Source organism: Budorcas taxicolor, chromosome 10 (assembly GCF_023091745.1).
Source record: "Budorcas taxicolor isolate Tak-1 chromosome 10, Takin1.1, whole genome shotgun sequence".
In the NCBI taxonomy this organism is placed as follows: Eukaryota; Metazoa; Chordata; class Mammalia; order Artiodactyla; family Bovidae; genus Budorcas; species Budorcas taxicolor.
This window is the reverse complement of record NC_068919.1, coordinates 1915587-1940996: the sequence shown is the minus strand read 5'-3', so window position 1 is coordinate 1940996 and position 25410 is coordinate 1915587. Positions and strand designations below refer to the sequence as shown.

General features: G+C 42.8%; 1 protein-coding gene across 2 annotated transcripts in view; it reads right to left on the bottom strand.

Moving 5' to 3' along the window:
• The window catches only part of EPB41L4A (erythrocyte membrane protein band 4.1 like 4A), a 287116-nt gene that overhangs the window by 54982 nt on the left and 206724 nt on the right, over positions 1 to 25410 (bottom strand). For both annotated transcript variants that reach the window (XM_052646727.1, XM_052646729.1), the window contains exon 12: positions 24896 to 25017. In XM_052646727.1, coding sequence (XP_052502687.1) covers positions 24896 to 25017 — 122 coding nt within the window. The remainder of the gene's footprint in view (positions 1 to 24895; positions 25018 to 25410) is intronic.

Sequence of the window (25410 nt, the reverse complement as noted above, 5' to 3'; positions counted from 1 at the left end):
CTAGTTTCTCCCACTAGAAGGGAAAATTGAGGATAATAATGTTACGTTTAAAAAGTGTCAAAACGAAGACCAAAACAAATCTGGATGTGGCAGTATGGAAAATCCAGGAGGTGAGGTGACATGCAGCCACATCCTACAAGCCCGGGCTACTTCTCAGGGCTTTACGGCAGCCTTCCGCCGTAGCATGCTCCTCCTTGCTAGTCTCTTAGATGAAAGCAGCAGATGACCTACAGCAAAAGTCGGTTATCCACATGTGACCACCAAGCCTGCTAAGTAAATCTGCATTTTGCTTTACATGACATATTAACTCTAGCAAGGTCATTTAGAATTAGAAGCATACAGTTGAACTTACGTATCATTCACAGAAAAAGGCAAAGGCCTGGGATTTCCCTGGAGGTCCGGTTAAGACTCTGTCCTCCCACTGCAGGGGGCATGGATTCCATTCCTGGTCAGGGACCTGAGATCCCGCATGCCACATGGTGTGGTAGCCCCCCTCCCCCAAAAGACAAGGGGCTTTACTCATGAGACTGGTCACAGGTAGAAGACTAAGTGTATCAGGAGACTGCTATAGTTTATTAAGGAGCCAGATCCAGCTCATGATCTGCGATTATTTTCGTCTCTGGACTGGTAAACACTACAGCGTGGCAGGGGTCCGACAGTTCCCTGTGGGTTAGGCAGCACCGCAGCGCCAGTGTTCAGCGTTCCACGGTCTCCGTTCATTTTTTAACACCCCATATGCAAATGATCTCAGCCCGTGTGCAGCGGACTGTGACCACGCTATTGTGCAGTCTGGCTCTGCTCACAGTTCAGTGCCTTTATCTTAAGTGACCCTCGCCTTCCATTCAGGAAGAGTGGCTGTCAGAACCAACTTCCCCAGGATCTGTTTAGCTGCTTGACCTGGGGGAGATTCTTAAAAGTCATCCCTGTGATGTCCAGATTTCAAGATGCGGTACTGAATTCACATGGATGCTCAATTACAGAAACACTGAGCCTCACAAGGTCCCTCATAGCTCAGTCGATAGAGAATCTGCCTGCCAATACAGGAGACCTGAGTTCGATACCTGCATTGGGAAGATACCCTGGAGAAGGAAATGGCAACCCACTCTAGTATTCTTGCCTGGAGAATCCCCGTGGACAGAGGAGCCTGACAGGCTACTGCCCATGAGGTCACAAGAGTCAGACAGGACTTAGCAACTAAAACCCCACCACCAAAGTTCATAGCTCAATTTGACACCTGTCAACCTTAGTTTAAATGTCTGATGTTACTTAAATGTTGCCACTGCTTTGAATTTAGAGTGGGCATGGAGGATGAACACGCGACATTAAAAGAAAAATATATATATATATTTATCAGAGTAATTTGACTTATTCTGTTTAATGGGGAAAAAGACAAATAGCCAGTAAGTAAAGTGAGACTATCATATATACATGATTTCATTTTTAAAACTCTCAAATATGATACATTTGTTAACTTTTAGGCTAAATTTTATCCCACTTATTCACATTTTCTTTTCTGATCTATATTTTTAAAAGCTACATCTAATGCTTGAGACAAATAATCAGGACAGAATAGATTTTAGCAGATTATTAGGTTTCATTAAAGACAGTCTGAGTTCATAGTATCTGACCTAGAATGACTTATCAGAAGAAATATTATATTCATGAATTAAGAATGAGCTGGTAACTGGAAATATATTTTAGCTCTAGTTCTCACACTGATAGTACAGAATCACCTTGCCTTGGTTTTTCAACTTTATAAACTGGGTACTATGGGAAAAAATGGCAGATGACAGAACAACTTGGCAAAATATATTTTTCTAACATCACAAATTACAAACAGTAAAATGGCCATGGAAACTTTATATATATATTTTCCTATCATCATAAAGGTTTTATATTTGCCAAAACTGATATTCATTAAATTAGGTGTAATTTAATTAAATTTCAAAACACATGATTTGGAAAATAAAAAGTGTTTTAGTGTGCAGTGGCTAATTCTTTCAAGTTCAAATGCCTGACCTCAGCCCATTCATCCCAAAGAGGTCGCCAGACCTCTGCCTTTCTGTTTCTCCATTCAAAACTCCTAAGAGTGGTATTTAAACACAGTTACCTCTTTACTACAAACATACAGACTTTTAAGACTGATTTTGCTACATGTCAACTGCAAGATCAAACAAAGCATTCTGCTAGAAAGCTGGAGGGTAGGTCATAAAGAGTGGGTGTGGATGAGAAAGATGCTAGGAAAATATGTCTGTGCATGAAAGATCCCTTCCCTGGTTGGTCTGCTTCCAGTGTCTTCTTCCTTGACCCAGCACTCTCCTGGATCCCTCTGCTTTCCTCGTGACCAACACGGTCAACTTGGGAGAAGAAGAGATGAAGGCATTTCACCCTCTGCCCAAGCTACCGAGGTACACACACCGAAAAGTAGGCACCAACACCCTTCTTTGTAGGTCAGAATACTGGTTCAAAACCAAAAAAGGCACGTCCAAGCATTTGTTTTCTTCCCTAGGCCCCCAGAGTAGAACAAAGGGGCTGTGCTATCTGAAGGGCCTGCGATCCACACCTGTGCATGCTGGCGGGGCTGCCAGCCACGCTAACAGTAGACGGGGCCTGTCTTTCCTCCCAGCCGTCCCAGGCCCAGAGCCAGCATGGCTCTGTGAATGGCGGTCTGGAAGCAAGAGGTGTGGCAAGTCTCTTAGTCTCCAAGTTTTTCTTCCTGTGATATGAGAACACAGTATGACGGGGGAGAACTGAATCACATCCTATCCCTGCGCTGCTCTCCCGCTCCCGCTGCCCCGCGGCCCCCCATCAACAGGGCCACACAGTTCAGAGCAACCTACAGCAAACCTTCTCCAGCCATCTTTTCTCAGGCCCCACATTTATGCTCAGCTGGTCTAGGGCAGGTGAACAGTTCCATACCAGACACAAAGTTGGTTCTGCTCCAGAAGAGTGTGCTAGATCACTGCTGAGCAGGTTTTATCTGATGCAATGACAGTGGTATACAAAGGGTGTGTGTGCTAAGTCACGTCTGACTCCTTGTAACCTCATAGACTATAGCCCACCAAGTTCTTCTGTCCATGGAGTTTGCCAGGCAAGAATACTAGAGTAGGTTGCCATTTCCTATCCCGGGGCTCTTCCCAACCCAGGGAGAGAACCCGCATCCCCTGTGTCTCCTGCATTGACAGGTGGATTCTTTACAACCGTGCCACTTGGGAAGCCCCATATAAACTATATATAAACACAAAATACATATAATTGTATGTAAAGATCACATTAAAAAGGTTTATTTTGCTAAGGCAAAATTGAGAACATTTTTGGGTTTTCTGATTTTTCCATAGTTGAGCTCATATCTAGGAGGCCCTAACTCAGTGTTCTTTAAACTTTTTACACAAGTACTCACTCAAAGAATTTGGAAAGTGATTCACCTCAGTGCATGTTTCTAAGATATCTAACATCTTGCATCAGAAGTTTAAAGAGTATCAAAAGGATGTCATTTGCAACATATAATACTGACATTTTAAGTAACTATTTTTACATACACTTATGGCTGATTCATGTTGATATATGGCAGAAACTAACACAATATTAAATTAAAAACAAACTGTTTTAAATAATTTTTTAATATAAATTTGTTTTAATTTGAAGTTAATTACTTTACAATATTGTATTGGTTTTGCCATACATCAACATGAATCTGGCACAGGTATACACGTGTTCCCCATCCTGAACCCCCCACCCTCCTCCATCCCCATAAAAAGATGTAACTGTTTTGAATCTCTTTATTCACAGAGAATAGACTGGTGGCTGCCGGGAAGGGGGTTGGGGAGGTATGAGGTAGGAGAGGTTAGGGTTAGCAGATGCAAACTTTGACACACAAATGAGTAAACAAGGTCCTATTGTATAGTAGAGAATAGTATTCAATATCCTATGATAAACCATTATGGAAAAGAATATTTTTAAAAAGAACACACACACACAATGGAATCACTTTGCTGCAAGTACAAATTAACACAACATTGTGAATCAACAGTACTTCATAAAAAATATTAAAACAAAAAATTAATTAAATGAAACTGCTTCATGACTCTCTTAAATATATCCAGTGTAATAGAATACCATAGAACTTTGATATTCACAGTCATTCATTTTAAAAACACATGAAATGACCTAGAGGGGTGGATGGGGGGTGTAGCAGGGAGGTACAAGAGGGAGGGGCTATATGTATATATATATATAGCTGATTCACATTGTTGCACAACAGAAACTAATACTGCATTGCAAATTAATCATACTCCAATGTAAAAAATTTTAATTACAAAAATAAGCAAACAAAAATACATGAAATGAGTTTATCAGTTGAAAATTTCACAGCAATCTTTCATTCTCCTTGTAGTTGCAATTCAATTTCATCTCCTCTGCAAAAATGTATTCCAAAGTAATGTTTTATGCTTGGAAGTATTTATTCATCACTATATCTTATTTTTGTGTTAGAAAAATAGAAATAAAAGGTTTATTTCCCATGACCATAAAGCTCGACGTGGTAAAATTTTTTTCTAAAGTTATCATTACAATTACTAACAGCATGTTATTAGTATATCACATCAATGCTGTAAGTAATTATTAAATGTAAAAAGTACATTTATATTGAAAAGTAATTCTTAATAAGATAAACAGGATAGTCTTGTTTTCTCCATGATTAACCTAGATCATATCCATTCAAGAATATTATTTTGTGTTAAAATGAAACAGCTTAGCAACAATTCTCTTCTTATTTTTATTTGAATAGATTTTCTTCTTCACATTAAGTAGAGGTTTATATTATTCTGTTAAGTATTCTGTTATAAAGACATCATCAGTGTCCCAAAGAACTTCCAAGTTACATGTATACCTATAACTCTACAAGTAGTGATATATTATCTAAAAGTATTTCAAATTTTCTATTAGGTGGCAAATCAATCGGGTCCTTCATCAATTCTGCTGAAAGTCAAAGTGAGAAAATGACATACAAGGAAGTGTCACTTGATAATCAAGGCCATTTTACTTTTCCAGCATCAGTCCAGGAGGTTGAACATTTAAACACAAAACAGTATAACAGATTCTGAGTGGGAAAAATGACTACTTTTCTTTTGGAAAATAGGAAAAAGTCCATTGGGAAGGGGCAAGCCTACTATCACAGGCAGGCTCCTTCCAGGAAAGAGAATCTGGAAATCCAGTCTATCAAAACTGCCTGGGTCTACAGAACCCTGAGAAAACCCTCCAGCATCCCCTCCTCACCAGGGGCTGGAATCTTCTGTCCCAGGTCACCAGTCATTGAGAATTTGCTTCCTTCACAACAGCATCATAGAATATACCATTAGTCAAGCAAACTACCTTCCTGGACACTTACAACAGAAAGTGCTCCACTCCACAATGCCTGACACATGTACCTGATTTCGGTAGGTCTTTTATCTCTCTGGTCTGACAAAGTGGTTAAGTATACAAGTCTTACAAACCCAGATTCGTTTCGAGCTCTGCAAATTTACCCACTGTGTGATCTTCGACAAGTTATTATATCTCTTTGCATCTCAGTTTTTTCATCTATAAAATGAAGATATAATGAACTCCCTATATAGTGGATATGAGGATTACATCAGATAATTTCTCAGTTCAGTTCAGTTCGCTCACCTCAGTCATGTCCGACTCTTTCCAACCCCATGAACTGCAGCACACCAGGCTTCCTTGTCCATCAACAACTCCTGGACTTTACTCAAACTCATGTCCATTGAGTTGGTGATGCCATCCAACCATCTCATCCTCTGTTGTCCCCTTCTCTTCCCACCTTCAATCTTTCCCAGCATCAGGGTCTTTTCAAATGAGTCAGCTCTTCACATCAGGTGGCCAAAGTATTGGAGTTTCAGCTTCAGCATCAGTCCTTCCAATGAATATTCAGGACTGATCTCCTTTAGGATGGACTGGTTGGATCTCCTTGCAGTCCAAAGGGCTCTCAAGAGTCTTCTCCAACACAACAGTTCAAAAGCATCAATTCTTCAGCACTCAGCTTTCTTTATAGTCCAACTCTCACATCCATACATGACTACTAGAAAAACCATAGCCTTGACTAGACAGACCTTTGTTGGCCAAGTAATGTCTCTGCTTTTGAATATGCTGTCTAGGTTGGTCACAGCTTTTCTTCCAAGGAGCAAGCGTCTTTTCATTTCATGGCTGCAGTCACCATCTGTAGTGATTTGGGAGCGCAAAAAAAAAAAATAGTCTGCCACTGTTTCCACTGTTTCTCCATCTATTTCCCATGAAGTGATGGGACCGGATGCCATGATCTTCGTTTTCTGAACGTTGAGCTTTAAGCCAACTTTTTCATTCTCCTCTTTCACTTTCATCAAGAGACTCTTTAGTTCTTCGCTTTCTGCCATAAGGGTGGTGTCATCTGCATCTCTGAGGTTATTGGTATTTCTCCCAGCAATCTGGATTCCAGCTTGTGCTTCATCCAGCCCAGCATTTCCCATAATGTACTTTGCATATAAGTTAAATAAGTAGGGTGACAATATACAGCCTTGACATACTCCTTTTCCTATTTGGAATCAGTCTGTTGTTCCATGTCCAGTTCTAACTGTTGCTTACTGACCTGGATACAGATTTCTCAGGAGGCAGGTCAGGTGGTCTGGTATTCCCATCTCTTTGAGAATTTTCCACAGTTTGTTGTGATCCACACAGTCAAAGGCTTTGGTATAGTCAATAAAGCAGAAACAGATGTTTTTCTGGAACTCTGTTGCTTTTTTGATGATCCAGCGGATGTTGGCAATTTGATCTCTGGCTCCTCTGCCTTTTCTAAAACCAGTTTGAACACCTGGAAGTTCATGGTTCATGTATTGTTGAAGCCTGGCTTGGAGAATTTTGAGCATTACTGCACGGCACTGGAGTGGCGAGCGGCCAAGGGGAAATACCCCATGGCCGAGGTCAGGAGCGGTGCCTGCACTTTGCTGAAGCAGCAGTTGAGTAGATACCCCACGTCCAAGGTCAGACATGGCAGCTGCGCTTCGCTGGACCAGCGGTCTGGAGATGCCCCACATCCAAGGTCAGAGAAACCCCCGTAAGACAGTAGGCGCTGGAGCCGCTGTGAGGAGATACCCCACGTCCAAGGGCAAAGGAGAAGCCCCAGCAAGACGGTAGGAGGAGCAAATTCGCATTTAGAATCAAACCCCATTCCCGCCAGAGACGCTCAGAAGGCTCAAACAAACCTTATGCACAGCAAGACCCAGGGACCCCACAGAGACTGGGACAGAACTGTGTTTGAGCATCTCCTGCGGAGGTACAGGTTGGCAGTGGTCTGCTGCAGGGACAGGGGCTCTGGGTGTGGGTATGGCGTAAGCCCTTTAGGAGGTCACCATTAACCCTACCACAGAGCTGCCAGAACGTACACAGGACTGGGAGATAGACTCTTGGAGGGCACAACAGAGCCTTGTGCACTAGGACTAGCAAGTGCTAAATAACTATTATATCCTTTTTATATGATGAAGTTCATCTAGATCAGGGGCAAGACTTGCTCCATGGGACAGGGTCTGCACTGGGTGTTTTTTCCAACACTGTCAAGTAATTCTTCAGTTTTCAGCAGACACTGACTGGGTATCCTGAAATTCAGCTCTGTCCCGATACTATCTACCTGGGTAGCATCAGATCAAACAGGTTAAGGGCTCATCTCCATAAGACTGCCCTCTTCTTTATTTTTAATTGGAGGATAACTGCTTTACAACGTTGTATTGGTTTCTGTCTTATATCAATATGAATCAGCCATAGGTATAACATCTGTCTCTTCCCTCTTGAACGTCCTTCCCACCTCCCATCCCATCGCAGGCTGCTAGGTTCTCACAGAGGACGAGGTTGAGCTCTCTGTGTTAAATAGCAAATTCCCACTGTCTACCTATTTTACATATGGTTCAGCAATACGTGAACCGTGAACTTCCTGATGTTCAAGCTGGTTTTAGAAAAGGCAGAGGAACCAGAGATCAAATTGCCAACATCCACCGGATCATCGAAAAAGCAACAGAGTTCCAGAAAAACATCTATTTCTGCTTTATTGACTATGCCAAAGCCTTTGACTACGTGCATCACAAGAAACTGTGGAAAATTCTGAGAGAGATGGGAATACCAGACCACTTAACCTGCCTCTTGAGAAATCTGTACGCAGGTCAGGAAGCAACAGTTAGAACTGGACATGGAACAACAGACTGGTTCCAAACAGGAAAAGGAGTACGTCAAGGCTGTATATTGTCACCCTGCTTATTTAACTTATATGCAGAGTACATCATGAGAAACGCTGGGCTGGAAGAAACACAAGCTGGAATCAAGATTGCCGGGAGAAATATCAATAACCTCAGAGATGCAGATGACACCACCCTTATGGCAGAAAGTGAAGAGGAACTAAAAAGCCTCTTGATGAAAGTGAAAGAGGAGAATGAAAAAGTTGGCTTAAAGCTCAACATTCAGAAAACAAAGATCATGGCATCCGGTCCCATCACTTCATGGGAAATAGATGGAGAAACAGTGGAAACAGTGTCAGACTTTATTTTTTGGGGCTCCCAAATCACTGCAGATGGTGACTGCAGCCATAAAATTAAAAGATGCTTACTCCTTGAAGAAAAGTTATGACCAATCTAGATAGCATATTCAAAAGCAGAGACTTTGCCCACTAAGGTCTGTCTAGTCAAGGCTATGGTTTTTCCAGTAGTCATGTATGGATGTGAGAGTTGGACTGTGAAGAAAGCTGAGTGCTGAAGAATTCATGCTTTTAAACCGTGGTGTTGGGGAAGACTCTTGAGAGTCTCTTGGACTGCAAGGAGATCCAGCCAGTCCATTCTGAAGGAGATCAGCCCTGGGATTTCTTTGGAAGGAATGATGCTAAAGCTGAAGCTCCAGTACTTTGGCCACCTCATGCAAAGAGTTGACTCATTGGAAAGGACTTTGATGCCGGGAGGGATTAGGGGCAGGAGAAGAAGGGGACGACAGAGGATGAGATGGCTGGATGGCATCATGGACTCGATGGATGTGAGTCTGAGTGAACTCCGGGAGTTGGTGATGGACAGGGAGGCCTCGGGTGCTGCGATTCATGGGGTTGCAAAGAGTCGGACATGACTAAGTGACTGATCTGAACTGAACTGAGTGTATATGCACCTGTGTGGAGCTGGAGCGACAGTGAGGAGATACCCCACATCTAAGGGCAAAGGAGAAACCCCAGCATGGCGGTAGGAGGGGCGAAATCACATTTAGAATCAAACCACATACCCAACAGAGACTCTTGGAGGGTTCAAACATACTTTGTGCTCACCAGGACCCAGAGACTCCACAGAGACTGACAGAGAACTGTGTCTGGGTGTCTCCTGAGGAGGTACGGGTCAGCAGTGGACTGCTCCAGGAGCAGGGGCTCTGGGTGCAGTGGACCTGGGTATGGCATAAGCCCTCTAGGAGGAGGTCACCATTAACCCAACATAGAGCCACCAGAACTTACACAGAACTGGGGAAACAGACTCTCAGTTCAGTTCAGTCACTCAGTCGTGTCCGACTCTTTGCGACCCCATGAATCGCAGCACGCCAGGCCTCCCTGTCCATCACCAACTCCCGGAGTTCACTCAGACTCACATCCATCGAGTCCATGATGCCATCCAGCCATCTCATCTTCTGTCGTCCCCTTCTCCTCCTGCCCCTAATCCCTCCCAGCATCAGAGTCTTTTCCAATGAGTCAACTCTTCGCATGACGTGGTCAAAGTACTGGAGTTTCAGCTTCAGCATTATTCCTTCTCAAGAAATCCCAGGGCTAATCTCCTTCAGAATGGACTGGTTGGATCTCCTTGCAGTCCAAGGGACTCTCAAGAGTCTTCTCCAACACCACACTTCAAAACAATCAATTCTTCAGCACTCAGCTTTCTTCACAGTCCAACTCTCACATCCATACATGACCAATGGAAAAACCATAGGCTTGATTAGACAGACCTTTGTTGGCAAAGTAATGTCTCTGATTTTGAATATGCTATCTAGGTTGGTCATAACTTTTCTTCCAAGGAGTAAGCGTCTTTTAATTTCATGGCTGCAGTCACCATCTGCAGTGATTTGGGAGCCCCAAAAAATAAAGTCTGACACTGTTTCCACTGTTTCTCCATCTATTTCCCATGAAGTGATGGGACAAGATGCCATGATCTTTGTTTTCTGAATGTTGAGCTTTAGGCCAACTTTTTCACTCTCCTCTTTCACTTTCATCAAGAGGCTTTTTAGTTCTTCCTCACTTTCTGCCATAAGGGTGGTGTCATCTGCATATCTGAGGTTATTGATATTTCTCCCGGCAATCTTGATTCCAGCTTGTGTTTCTTCCAGCCCAGCGTTTCTCATGATGTACTCTGCATAGAAGTTAAATAAGCAGGGTGACAATATACAGCCTTGACGTACTCCTTTTCCTGTTTGGAACCAGTCTGTTGTTCCATGTCCAGTTCTAACTGTTGCTTCCTGTTTCTCAAGAGTCAGGTTAGGTGGTCTGGTATTCCCATCTCTTTCAGAATTTTCCACAGTTTCTTGTGATGCACATAGTCAAAAGCTTTAGCATAGTCAATAAAGCAGAAATAGATGTTTTTCTGGAACTCTCTTGCTTTGGAGGGCACAAATAGAACCTCGTGCACACAAGGACCCAGGAGAAAGGAGCAGTGACCCCACAAGAGACTGACCCAGACTTGCCCGTGAGTGTCAAGGAGTCTCTGGTGGAGGCATGGGTCAGTGGTGGCCTGCTACAGGTTCAGGGGCACTGAGTGTAGCAGTGCATGCATGGGACCTTTTGAAGGAGGTCACCATTATCTTCATTACCTCCACCATAGTTTGGCCTCAGGTCAAATAACAGGGAGGAAACAGCCCCACCCTTCAACAGAAAATTGGATTAAAGATTTACTGAGCAAGTGAGTGAGTGAAATTGCTCAGTCATGTCTGACTCTTTGAGACCTCATGGACTGTAGCCAACCAGGCTCCTCCATCCATGGGATTTACAAGGCAAGAATACTGGAGTGGGTTGCCATTTTCTTCTCCAGGAGATCTTCCCTACTGAGGGATTGGACCCGGGTCTCCCACACTGTAGACAGACGCTTTAACTTCTGAGCCACCAGGAGCCCTGCCCATCATAACAAGACCCAGTTTCCCCCTGTCAGTCTCTCTCATCAGGAAGCTTCCATAAGCCTCTTATCCTTCTCCATGAATCAAGGCAAACTGTGGTCAAACAGGAGATGGCAAGAGTAAACATCGACATTTTAGGAATCAGCAAACTACAACGGACTGGAATGGGTGAATTTAACATAGATGACCATTATATCTAATACTTTGGGCAAGAATCCCTTCGAAGAAATGGAGTAACCATCATAGTCAACAAAAGAGTCCAAAATACAGTACTTGGATGCAATCTCAAAAGTGACAGAATGATCTCTGTTCGTTTCCAAGGCAAACCATTCAATATCACAGTAATCCAAGTCTATGCCTCGATGAATAATGCTGAAGAAGCTGAAGTTGAACAGTTCTATGAAGACCTACAAGATCTTCTAGAACTAACACCCCAAAAAGATGTCCTTTTCATTATAGGGGACTGGAATGCAAAAGTAGGAAGTCAAGAAACACCTGGAGTAACAGGAAATTTTGACCTTGGAGTACAGAATGAAGCAGGACAAAGGCTAATAGAGTTTTGCCAAGAGAACACACTGGTCATAACAACCCTTTTCCAACAACACAAGAGAAGACTCTACACATGGACATCACCAGATGGTCAACACCAAAATCAGATTGATTATATTCTTTGCAGCCAAAGATGAAGAAGCGCTATAGAGTCAACAAAAACAAGACAGGGAGCTGACTATGGCTCAGATCATGAACTCTTTATTGCCAAATTCAGACTTAAATTGAAGAAAATAGGGAAAACCACTAGGCCATTCAGGTATGACCTCAATCATATCCCTTATAACTATGCAATGGAAGTGACAAATAGATTCAAGGCCGTAGACTGTCACCCTGCTTATTTAAGTTATATGCAGAGTATGCCATGAGAAATGCTGGACTGGATGAAATATCAATAACCTCAGATATGCAAACGACACCATCCTTATGGCAGAAAGCAAAGAAAAACTAAAAAGCTTCTTGATAAAAGTGAGAGAGGAGAGTGAAAATGTTGGCTTAAAACTCAACACTCAGAAAACTAAGATCATGGCATCTGGTCCCATCACTTCATGGCAAATAGATAGGGAAACAGTAGAAAGAGTTGCAGACCTTATTTTCTTGGGCTCCAAAATCACTGCAGATGGTGACTGAAGCCATGAAATTAAAAGATGCCTGCTCCTTGGAAGAAAAGCTATGACCAACCTAGACAGCATATTAAAAAGCAGAGACATTACTTTGCCAACAAAAGTCCATCTAGTCAAAGCTATAGTTTTTCCAGTACTCATATATGGATTTGAGAGTTGGACTATAAAGAAAGCTGAGTGCCAAAGAATTGAAGATTTTGAACTGTGGCTGGAGTTGATTTCTGGTTGGAGAAGTTGACTTGCGGTTGGAGAAGACTCTTGAGGGTCCCTTGGACTGCAAGGAGATCCAACCAGTCCATCCTAAAGGAGATCAGTCCTGAATATTCACTGGAAGGACTGATGCTGAAGCTGAAACTCCAATACTTTGGCCACCTGATGTGAAGAGCTGACTCATTTGAAAAGACTCTGATGCTGGGAAAGATTGAAGGTGGGAGAAGAAGGGGTTGATAGAGGATGAGATGGCTGGATCACATCACCGACTCAATGGACATGAGTTTGATTAAACTCCGGGAGTTGGTGATAGACAGGGTGGCCTGGCGTGCATGGGGTCGCAGAGAGTCAGACACGACTGAGCGACTGAACTGAACTGAATGTATATGTGTCAATGCTACTCTGTTTGTCCTACTCTCTCTTTCTCCTGCTGTGTCCACAAGTCTGTTCTCCATGTCTGTGTCTCTACTGCTGCCCTGCGTATAGGTTAGTCAGTTCCATCGTTCTAGATTCCATATGTATGTGTTAATACGCTAAGTTTGTTTGTCTTCTTCTGACTTACTTCACTCGGTATAACAGGCTCTAGGTTCTTGCCTCCACTTTAGATGCCTGTTGCAAGTCTAGGTAGCCATCTGTGCTCTGACCAACAGGCTACAGGTCAGAGATTCCCAAGACCCCTTTCTAAGATTAATCTGCTAAATTAGCTCACAGAACTCCGACCTCAGTTACTTACTAGACTGCTGGTTTATTATACATAAAAGGATATAACTCAAACACAGTCAGATGAAGAGAGGCACGGGGCAAAGATGCATGGAGAGAGACAGAGACCTTCCATGCTGTAAGCACACCACTCTTCCCACAGCTACATCTACATGTTCACCAGCCCCTCAGAAGCCTATCCTTTCTAGGTTTGGGAGGCTTCATTAATAGGCATGATTGATGAAATTACTAGCCACTGGGGACTGATTAAACCTGCAGCATCTCTTACCTCCCCAGACATCACCAGATGAGACGGAATTTCTGAACCTCTGTTCAAGTTTAGTTCCCCTGGCAGTTAGCATCCCCTCCTTGTTTGGGGCTTTCCAGAAGTCATCTCATCACCGTAAGCTCAGATGTGGTTAAAAGGAGCTTGTTATGAGTAACAAATGATGTTCCTTTCACGTTCTTACCACTTAGGAAATTCCAAGTGTTTAAGGAGCTCTGTGCCAGAAATGGGGATGAAGGCCAAATGATTAATTATTATTAATTACAACATCACAAGTCTTATGACAAACAAGTGTTCAATGAATTCTTGTTGAATGAGAAAGTAAGGGAAGAAAAATGTCATTTATGGTAACTCACTAAAGCTATGGTATTTAACTGGAATATACAATATGCCTTTAGCCTTGGTTGCTTTTTTAATTTTGATAGCTATGCATGGAATGCTAAACACTCCCACAAAGAGTGGAAACATTAACTTTTTAGAGAAAATATAACCAGTCTGCCATATATTAAGACATTTTTTATAGAATGAAAATAAACATTAGCTTCAAGGCAGAATAGAAAAGGGTGTCAACAAAGGAAGACAGCCTTGAACAAACATACCCCAGACTCTGGGACCTAAAGCTCCTTGCAATTAACAGAGTTACTGTCATTTCCCCTCTTTGCTAGGCAAAATGTCCCAAAGAACTTAAATATTTTCTGTAAACACTTTGATGGTATAAAAAACAGAATGATTTGCTGCTACTCTATAAATGTACTATCTTCAAAAATACCTGCTGAAACAGCAGATCTAGTGAAGTAAAGAAATGATACGATAGTGGAAAAACAGAGGATGTATACTTATTTTCAAATTACTTTTCACTTTTTTGGTTTTTCATTTACTTTCCAAGGATGTGCCTTAATATTCCAAAAACTTCAGTTCAAATTCTGCTGCTGCTCTTACTATCTGCGCAACTCTGAACAAACGTTCAACGTTTTTGAGCTACAGTTTCCTTATGTGTAAGATGAGGATAACACCCACCTTCCTCACAGCTTTACCAAAATAATTGCTTCACTTCATGGACAATGAGATGAAAGCTCAGCCATGCTGAATGACGTGTTACAAGTCAGAGTCAAGTCAGACCAGGAATTCAAGTCTACTCAAATCAGATACATTTTTTTTTTCCTGCCACTGTCCCACATGCCTTCTCAATGCAAGAGTTTATATCATCAGCTGCAGGAATTCTTAGGGTGAAGAGAAAGTGGGCTCACAGATTTGGACCACACTTCAATAGATGACCTAATTCTGATTTACCAGTTTGAAGCAGGAAAGTCATAGTCACACTTTCTCTAAAACAAAGTTAACACTCTCCTAAATTTTCTAGAAGTCATCTCCAAAACTACCCACATAGTTGTTACACCCTTGGTTAGAATGCTTTTTCTAATTTCCTTATATGAGAATTTTTACTGTCTTCCCTTCCTGTCTTCAGCTGACCTAGATAGGACAAACATGCAAAAACTTCACAATGCCTGTTAAGTGCACAATAGGTGTGGGAGCTATTTTCATCAATTTTCTCAGTCTTTTCCCAGACAGTGCCTACTGATTCTCATCCAGATAACCTTCAGGTTCCAGAACTTGCTACACTTGCAAATCATTTCACCTCTTGGCCTTAGCCAGTGACTATCCTCTATTTCATCTAATCCAAAAACACATGTGGGTCCTACATAAGTCTTCCTCCTTTGACTTGATGATGTACAGTGCAATATCCTATACTTTTAGGCTTACATTTAAATGCACGGATATGAGTGTGTCTAATGCCTTTGCCTTGAAGACTTGGGCTGCATCTGTTATGGCACAGTAGAAATCCTAATATTTGAACTTGGATGGTCCATCTTGTATTGTTCTATTACATCTTTCATAAATTATCACGCACACATCCTAGCATAACATCAGTGTCCTCATCTGAGCTTTTCAGGAATCTATCTGTTGGAAACTTGAATGGACATTTGAAATTACTCTGTCAACTTAGGACACTCATGACAATTATCTGAAGGGCTTTTTTAAAGTACAACATGGTAAAAATGCAAATACTATTAAAGAATACAGAGTAAACATATCTCTCTCCCATTTCTGATTTTCTATTTTTGATCATATATCTATGCAATGGGAGTATATTGCCTGCTGCTACCCATTACTCCTGCCCTTTTTTCCCCCCTTGCTTATACTGTATCTTGGAAATCATTTCATATTGATGCCAATTTACCACTTTCTTTTTTGTTCCCTCTCCACAGTGACCTGGTTCATATCCAGCTCCGGGGTGCTGGACAAGTCCTTGCCTCTGACTTTTGACCTGTACACTGTGAGTCAGAGCATCTTCCAAAAGAAATGAGGGCAATACTACTTGCAGGGTGCCCAGTACACTGCAAGGCATACAGTGATGCTTAATGACTATTAGTTATTAACAATCCTCTGCCTGGGGAACCCCTCAGGGGATCTGACCTTTCACAGCAGACGTGGAGGGACTACAGAGTCGGCCAACACAAATTCAAATCTTGCCCTCAGATTTCTTCTAAAGACACATGGTATTTCCCAAGGGTACACATCTATTATTTTATTAGGTCAGTTCCCTACTAGTGGACATTTAGGTAGTTTCCAGTCTCTCGTGATGACAAACATAGCCACGGGCCTGCTCATATGGCAGAAGTGAGGTTGCTGCTGATCTAACAATATGTTGAGGGTGTGACTTGACTTATCAAATCACATATCCACAGCCATGACTGCTATTTCCTCTTCACTCAATAACTCTGATTCCCTCTCTGAGCCCTTTCAGCTTTGCCCTTTATCTTCTGTTTCTATTGTCTGCTCAATGTGAAAAATGCACTTGGGTAGGCCTAGTGCCTAATTAGGAGAAGGCAATGGCAACCCACTCCAGTACTCTTGCCTGGAAAATCCCAAGGATGGAGGAGCCTGGTGGGCTGCAGTCCATGGGGTCACTAAGAATCGGACACGACGGAGCGACTTCACTTTCACTTTTCACTTTCATGCATTGGAGAAGGAAATGGCAACCCACTCCAGTGTTCTTGCCTGGAGAATCCCAGGGACAGAGAAGCCTAGTGGGCTGCCGTCTATGGGATCGTACAGAGTCGGACACAACTGAAGCAACTTAGCAGCAGCAGCAGCAGCAGTGCCTAATTACCTCAAATAGGGAAAACCACCTTACACAGAAGATGAAATGATTAACTATGTGAACCTTAAAAACAGCATACAATCTCATCATTATTATGGGTTCACTATAAGGAGCACTGAAGAATTGATGCTTTTGCACTGTGGTGTTGGAGAAGACTCTTGAGAGTCCCTTGGACTGCAAGGAGATCCAACCAGTCCATTCTGAAGGAGATCAGCCCTGGGATTTCTTTGGAAGGAATGATGCTGAAGCTGAAACTCCAGTACTTTGACCACGTCATGCGAAGAGTTGACTCATTGGAAAAGACTCTGATGCTGGGAGGGATTGGGGGCAGGAGGAGAAGGGGACGACAGAGGATGAGATGGCTGGATGGCATCACTGACTCGATGGATGTGGGTCTGGGTGAACTCCGGGAGTTGGTGATGGACAGGAATGCCTGGCGTGCTGCGATTCATGGGGCTGCAAAGAGTCGGAGACGACTGAGCAACTGAACTGAACTGAACTGATAAGGAGTCTGTTATTCTCAACTCACAGTCACAGACTATCCGGGGTGGGGGCGGGGGCGGTTAGAGAGCCTGGAGAATGGTGAGCATGGAGCAGGGGCTAAAAATAAGTGGAGAAAAGTGATTACTCTGAGGAGTAGGAGCAGGGTAAGCAGGACAACCCCTAGCTCTGGGCTCCTAATACTGCCTGACAACAGCTGCCCTTGGGTGCCCAGGGATCTTTGGGCAGGCAAGGGAAGAAGGACGCAATACACTTGCCCCCAAAGGGGGCACTTTGACCTGCCCAATTCCTTCATATTGTTTATACCTAATCTTCTAGAATAAATCGGTACCAATCCAGTGGTAACCAGTTTCTTTCTGAAGCCCATTCACTGAACTTCAATGACTCTGTCCACGCATCACTTCCAAAAGGCCATGCCTCTTCCACGTGATAGTAACGGTTATATGTGAAACTGATGCTATATGATAAATATAATTCAAAGACTGCCAGGTGGACTCACAGATTGGTCCCCACTATGTATAGAAAGACTCCTTTTGATTTAGGAGAAAGAAACCAAAGAGAAGTTTGAAAGAGAAACTAAAGAATGTGGAAAGCACTCGTCCACATTCCCAACATGATGCTGTGTCCCATGACAACAACCTGTGAGGCAGGAGGTAAGACCACCACTGGACACACAAAGAAACTGTGGCTCAGGATGGTTAAGTGACTTCATAACATCGCACAACTAGTCCAGGAATGACTGAGGCTGAACCCAGATTTGGAAGATGGAGCTAAGTCTGATAACGCCAGTCTTTACTCACATAGCTGGGTTTTAGACTGCCTTAAAAAAAATTATTTAAAATATATTTTTGACCACAAGTCAAGCTGGGTTTCTGCTGACCTCACATCTGGCACATGTCAACCAGAGCAAGGGCTCAGTGAGTGACTATTACTTTCCTGACATCACCACTTCCCGGCAGCCCAGGGAGTCTTACTGCACCAAACTGGTAAAAGTGTTCTTCACTGTCTCTCCTGCTCGGGCTGCTCTCCTGCATTTCTCGGTCTCTCCTGCTCCGGCCTGCACCAGCTCAGGGCACCTGTAAGCATCAGTCAGCTTCTCCCATGTGAATCATTTGCTAGGAGCTGCAGAGCTGTGTGGCACCATCAACCCCTGGAGCTGGCCAACTCACCTACCAGCTATAAAGCGCTCCTGCTGGGAGTCATGGGCTGTAGAATCTGATTTAGGGACCCTACAGGAGATGCTGCAGAAACCACAGAGACCCCAGGGCAGGTGGGCCAGTCATTCATACCAACTCTGTCAATCAGGTTCTGAAGAGGCAGCCCTCAAGCCATAGTGGCCCTTTAGGAATGTTTCATTTGGCACACAGAGACTTTCTTCAAAATGAAATTAATTGCCAATACTTAAAACTCTGGAAAGTTTCTATAAATACCCAGATTCCATGCTTCCCTTACAACAGTGCAAGATTTGGCAACACTGAGTCCTCTTTCCTGCACAGAAACACTGGTTTGGCCTAAGCAGGAGCTGTCTGCTTCCAGACCGTCCTCAATCACAAGTCATTTTCATGAGCCCTCTTGCATTGTGTCTGCAGTGTCTTCTAGAATGCCAAAATGTCACCTGAACCAGCTTTTCAATTGCCTGAAGGACTACACTACAACTAATTATTTCTCTGTTCATCAGTATGATATTCTTAAAAACTCAAAATGCTGCACCAGACAATCACAGCATTGTTTATCCACTGTAAATGGTTTCACCCATTACTTTTCAAATAGCTAATTACAGATTATAGCTAAACATTCTGTCTTTACTGCCCTTCTTACAGCAGAAGCTCTTCTATGACATGAACCCACTTACACGAGGTGCCAAGAACTTGTCAGAGAAAGGGCTGGACAAACATGCACTTTTCCTTCCTGCCATCTGGCCTCTTGCTTTACCCAGAACGCCTCTGCTGGGGCAGAGCTGCAGGAATGCTCTGGATGCCTGCCCTGGCGCTGAACTCCCCTGGGTGGGGCAGCAGGCAGGCCGGGTGCAGGGCTCTTGACTCTGGAATGCACTTCCTCATAGAGGTGCCAAGGCCTAATCTCAGTGGATTCTAATCACAATGGCTTTTGAGCTACCAGGGCATTTATTATTCCTGATCAAGAAAAGAACAAACAGACTTTTAAAAATTATCAGAGAACTCAGATACAGGTTAAGAGGAATGGTGATTGAATTTGACTGAGCTACTTCAGAAGAAATAAAAGAATGTCTTCTACAGTTACAAGTCATGCCGTATAAATTAACGATATAAACTAACAAAAAGCCAAAGTTCCCTTTCTGTCTTGTTTTTTAGTGCCTATAAAATGTTAAATGAGAGGTAAGAATGTATGCCAATAACTCTTGGAGCTGTAGTTCTAAAGTTTTATTTTAGAGAGAATACCAGAATTCAATTTATGAAAATTCAGAGCTGGTCTTAAAGAGTTTTGTCTTTTTTTTTTAATCTATCTTCCCTTTAAACCACAGCTCCATTTTTGTGAAACGCCGTACAATCTAATAAAATAAACGTTCTCTACGCTTTAAAATAAGCTTTCTACCATTTTAATTGTCAAAATTTTCAAATTAAAATTAAAGCAATTGTGACAAGAATTAAGGTAATACTTTTCCTTTTCTTCGGTTAGTTAAGAGAATAATAATAATAATAAAAACCTACTGTTCTGAGCGATTGTTCCTTTCCTGCCCAGCCACCCATGTATGAGTCTCAGGAACAGGGAGCTTTGGAGGAGGCAGCTCTGGAGCTGGGAGTATGGGAATCAGAAGTGACAGGCCTAGCAGCGCTGCCTGGAGCCGCAGAGAAGCCTCGGTGGGGAAGGAGGTGGAGGCTGGAGGGCTGGGTGACCTAGTGACCTGCAGGCTACCCCTCACAGCAGCCTCCCCTCCACCCCTCTCAGCAGCAGAGCCTTAAAGGGCAGGCTTGACTCTCAGCATAGGAGGCTTCCAGCTCACCCATGACTTCTCCCCTCTCGACACACAGGGACCCAGATTCACACAGAAGTGCCCTGCTTCAAAGGACCTGGTGGGATGATTTGGGAGAATGGCATTGAAACATGTATACTATCATGTAAGAATTGAATCGCCAGTCTATGTCTGACGCAGGATATAGCATGCTTGGGGCTGGTGCATGGGGATGACCCACAGAGATGTTATGGCGAGGGAGGTGGGAGGGGGGTTCATGTTTGGGAACACATGTAAGAATTAAAGATTTTAAAATTAAAAAAAAAAAAAAAAAAACAAAGGACCTGGTGGATAGGATAAGGAGCAGAAAGTGACTGAAACACGAAGACAAGAGCGCCCTCTTAAAATGTTCTGCTCCAAGTCCGAACCCCACCATGACCTTAGGCATCAGGTCTCCACCAGCTGGGTTCAACTGAGGCTCAAAGTAGAGCACATTTGAATTAGAGGAAAAAGTATATACAACGTTCAAAAACACGTACAACAACATCATCCCTGCCCCCACAACAGTCTTCGTTTGTGCATGACGGCAACTAAAGTAACACTGCATCACTGGCATTGCTAAATGGTCCTTCTACACCCAGGCAGTCATGGTCTCAAGGGCAGGGTCACCTCTGGGTTCCCAGAACACATCACAGTTTTGCAGCATACAGGACTGAAAAGCAAAACTGATAGGTACATACAGTCAAAGTCTTAGTTTTTAACCACAGCATTGTATGGCTCTTTTTTTGTGAATAGGCTTCCCTTGTGGCTCAGCTGGTAAAGAATCCATCTGCAATGGGGGAGACCTGAGTTCGACCCCTGGGTTGGGAAGATCTCCTGGAGAAGGGAAAGGCTACCCACTCCAGTATTCTGGGCCTGGAGAATTCCATGGACTGTACAGTCCATGGGGGTCGCAAAGAATTGGACAAGATTGAGTGACTTTCACTTTCTCTTTTTTTTAATAAAAAGATGCCACTGTTATAAAACTAGCATGAATACTTAGAGATATCACCTCAAAGATATTCACTTTAGTTATATTTATATTCTTCAAGTTTTGAAACAGCTTAAATATCCAAAAACTAAAGACTAATTGAATAAATTATGTCACGTCTATGCACCTGTGTAGCAGAAAATCATAGGGTCATTAAAATGGTGCTGTGTGAGAACATTTAACACTTGTTAGAATATTTTCACGACACAGCATTAAATAAAACGTAGGTTGTAAAACAATTCTATATCATTTTTGCAGAAAAGATATACAAATGACCAGAAGCCTATATAAAATAGTCTCAGCACTAGCAGATGCTGAAGCTGGGTAAGATGGAAGCCAAAAGGAGAAGGGGGAAGCAGAGGATGAGATGGTTAGAGAGCATCACTGACTCAATGGACATGAATTTGAGCAAATTCCGGGAGACAGCAGAGGACAGAGGAGACTGGTTTGCTACAGTCCATGGGGTCACAAAGAGTCGGACACGACTTAGTGACTGAACATTCAGAGAATGGAACTGAGTATGAAAGATTTTTTTTGAATGGGGAGGTTTGGAAGTTCGCAAATTTTCTAAAGCAAGCATGCACTTTTATAATAATAAAAGCATAACAAGTGCAACCTTTTGAGAAGATGCTTGGCCTGACGTTGAGAGGCTGTCCCAGAGCACTCTGGGCTGTGTGCGGCCACCTCCTCAGCCCCCTCCCCAGCTCGTGCTCCTCCTCAGTTGCTAAGTCCTGTCTGACTCTTTTGTGACCGCATGGTGCCTACCATGCTCCTCTATCCATGGGATTTCCTAGGCAAGAATACTGGAGTGGGTTGCCATTTCCTTCTCCAGGAGATCTTCCCAACCCAAGGATCAAACCCCATCTCTGCTTGGCAGGAGGATTCTTCACCTCTTCACCGCTGAGCCTGGGAAGCCCTCACCCTAGAAGGAATGTGTTTTAATGTAACACTACGCGGGAAGGGAGAAAACATGAGGCTCAATACAGTTTCAGGCAGGTTTGTGAAAACTGCGCTAGGCTGGATTCTACATAAGCCAGCAAAGAAACAAACAAACAAAACCTCTGTCCCTAAAATAATCAGCTTTTGGAATTTAGGCTTACAAGGAGAGACAGACAGAAAGACAGAGTGCTATATAGGCAGATATTTTTCTAACAGCATATGAAGAGAGGAAAAGGAGCAACCTGAGCAGGTTTGTGTAAAAAGCATGTGTGATTCCAGCATCTCAAGTGGAATGAAATGTTGATTTGACACAAGGAATGCTTTTGATATTCTCAGTTGGTCTCAGAATAAGTTCATGAGGCCTGGTGTTTCAGAAATACCTGATGATCTGAAAGTTTGCTTATCAATTATACCACACTGCACTTGATCCAAAGGATTAATACTGATCAGATACAAAGATAATCACAAAATATTAAGATAAAGATTAAATTTCAAGGCTAAAATTTCTGTCCTAAGTCACCTGCCTATTATGCAATCTTGGCTAAATTAACTTTATAATCTTAGTTTCCTCAACAGCTAAATGAGGATAATGATATTACTTATGTGGCACAGTAATCTATTGTAAAATTAAATCACGTCTAATTTTTGCCACTGTAGAAACATCAGAAAGAATTTAATTTCTGCTCAGCCCAGTGAGAGGAGGGGACCTACAATCAGATTTAATTTCACTCTAGAAACGCTAAATAAGTCAGGTGATATTCTCACAGCCAGCAGCAGTGGAGCAAACTTAAACATGTTCCTCATAGCCTTGGTATGAGGATTAAAAGAAACAACGGCTGTCATGATGCTTTGCCAGCTGTCATGCAATGTTCAGTTGTTAATTACTGTTATTAAAAATTCCATTCATTTCATACAATATGGCAAAAAGACCCAGGAGGTCTGGGCTCTCATCCCAGCCTCACTCCTGTCTAGCTACTGAGACCATGTCTTTCTCATCTGTAAAATGAAAACACAGACTTTGCCATGCCCTCCCTTCCAGGATTACTGTGAGGCTCAAGTGAAATAATATATGTGAAAATCCTGTGAAGAGTGTTAGACAAGGGTGATCTGTAAGAAACAACAAACCAATGTTAGTACTATCACTTTAGAGTAAAATCTGTGAGCTCTGAGCATTGAACATAGGTTAAAACTGATGGATTAGGTGGCTTTATTAAAGAAGTGGTGTGCATTAAAAACAGAAAACCTGAATAACCCAATGTACATCAACAGTAGAATGGATAAAGAAGCTGTCATACAACAGAAAACTCACTGCAAGGAAAATGAATGCACTTCAAAAGAACACCCTTCCTGATTCATTTTTACTACACTTCAAAAACAGGCAAAATAAACTACTTTGTTCAGAGAAGGCTACATAAGCAGTAAAATTATAGTGAAAAGTAAGGAAATAATTATCACAAAGTCAGATGGGGGTTTTTGCCAGTTGGGACAAGAGGAGATGGTGAGGCTGTGATCAAGCAAATAGCAGGGACTTCTGGGGCTACAGGCTATGTTAAATTGTGTGTGTGTGTGCACAAGTACGCATATATATATACACACATGTGGGGACTCCCTGGTAGCTCAGCTGGTAAAGAATCCACCTGCAATGCAGGAGATCCCAGTTCTATTACTGGGCTGGGAAGATCCCCTGCAGAAGGGATAGGCTACCCACTCCAGTATTCTTGGGCTTCCCTGGTGGCTCAGCTGGTAAAGAATCTGCCTACAATGCGGGAGACCTGGGTTCGATCCCTGGATTGGGAAGATCCCCTGGAGAAGGGAACGGCTACCCACTCCAGCATTCTGGCCTAGAGAATTCCATGGACTGTACAGTCTAAAAGTGAAAGTGAAGTCGCTCAGTCGTGTCCGACTCTTTGCGACCCCATGGACTGTAGCCGACCGGGCTTCTCCATCCATGGGATTTTCCAGGCAAGGGTACTGGAGTGGGTTGCCATTTCCTTCTCCAGGGGATCTTCCCGACCCAGGGATTGAACCCAGGCCTCCTGCATTGTAAGCAGATGCTTTACCGTCTGAGTCACCAGGGAAGTGTATAGTCTATGGGGTCGCAAAGATTCAGACACGACTGATTCTCAGTTTCACACACATATGTATGTGTAATGCTCAGTCATACCTGGCTCTTTGCGACCCCATGGACTGCAGCCTGCCAGGTCCCTCTGTATGTGGCATTTTCCAGGCTAGAATACTGGAATGGGTTGCTATTTCCTCCTCCAAGGGATCTTCCCAACCCAAGGAAAGAACCTGCATCTCCTGAGTCTCCTGCATTGCCAGGTGGATTCTTGACCACTGAACTAGCTGGGAAGCCCTCAAACATAACACATTTATGTTTATGTGTATAGGTATACATGTTTGTATATTTTATGCACTTTATTATACTGCACAATGAAACAAAGTCCAACAACAATAAAAAACCAATTAAACTGTTCATAGACTATTACGCCAGCAGTAATTTTTTTAATGAATTTTGCTAAGACTTGGTTTTAATTCTAATCTCAGCTACACCAAACTAAGAAATTGCTCAGTTGTGATTTTATTTAACCTCTTCAAAAAATGAATTATTAAGTATAGTCATTAAGCAAGTTACAGTGATTCAAATTGATTACCTGTCAACTTAAGAATAATTTCTGATTGCTTGGACATTTTCTGGGTCAAACTGAAAACTCTAGTGTTAACAGTCAAAACCTTTCAAGGCTACAGTCACCACTTAAGTATATGCCATACCAACAGCCTAAAAGGAAATGCAAGGTTACACTGATGAGTTGGGGGCTCTGTGACTTACCAGCTGGCTGTGTTTGTGCTATTCTCTTAGGGTAAGTCTTGCTTCGACTTCTTGACACATTCTGATCAGGCCGGGGAAGCTGAATAGAAAGATCTCGACTCATCTGTAGTGCTGTCCTGCCACTTGAAGATACAACATTTTGAGTAACACAGGTAAGACCACACAGCCACAAAATTAAAGCACAGCTCATAAAGAATATCTGCAGTGTATGGAGAGAAAGAAAAAAAAAAAAAAAAAAACCCGACTCACGTAGATTATATAGGAGCTTGAAACGATTCTCATTGCAGTGTTAAGCAAGGAAGTAACAAAGTCCAACAGGAAAGGTTTGGTTGAGATATAAGTGCCAGCTGAAGAATTCACCCATCATCTGGTTCTGCAAGAATGAAGGCACTAGCCACTAAGTTGCTGACCTTCGACATACTCTGAAAGGGATTCGCGACAGAGATTGGGACTGAGGCACTCTGTGCTCTGGGAAAAAGTGGCAAAACAGGCCTTCAGACAGACGTTTTCAGAAT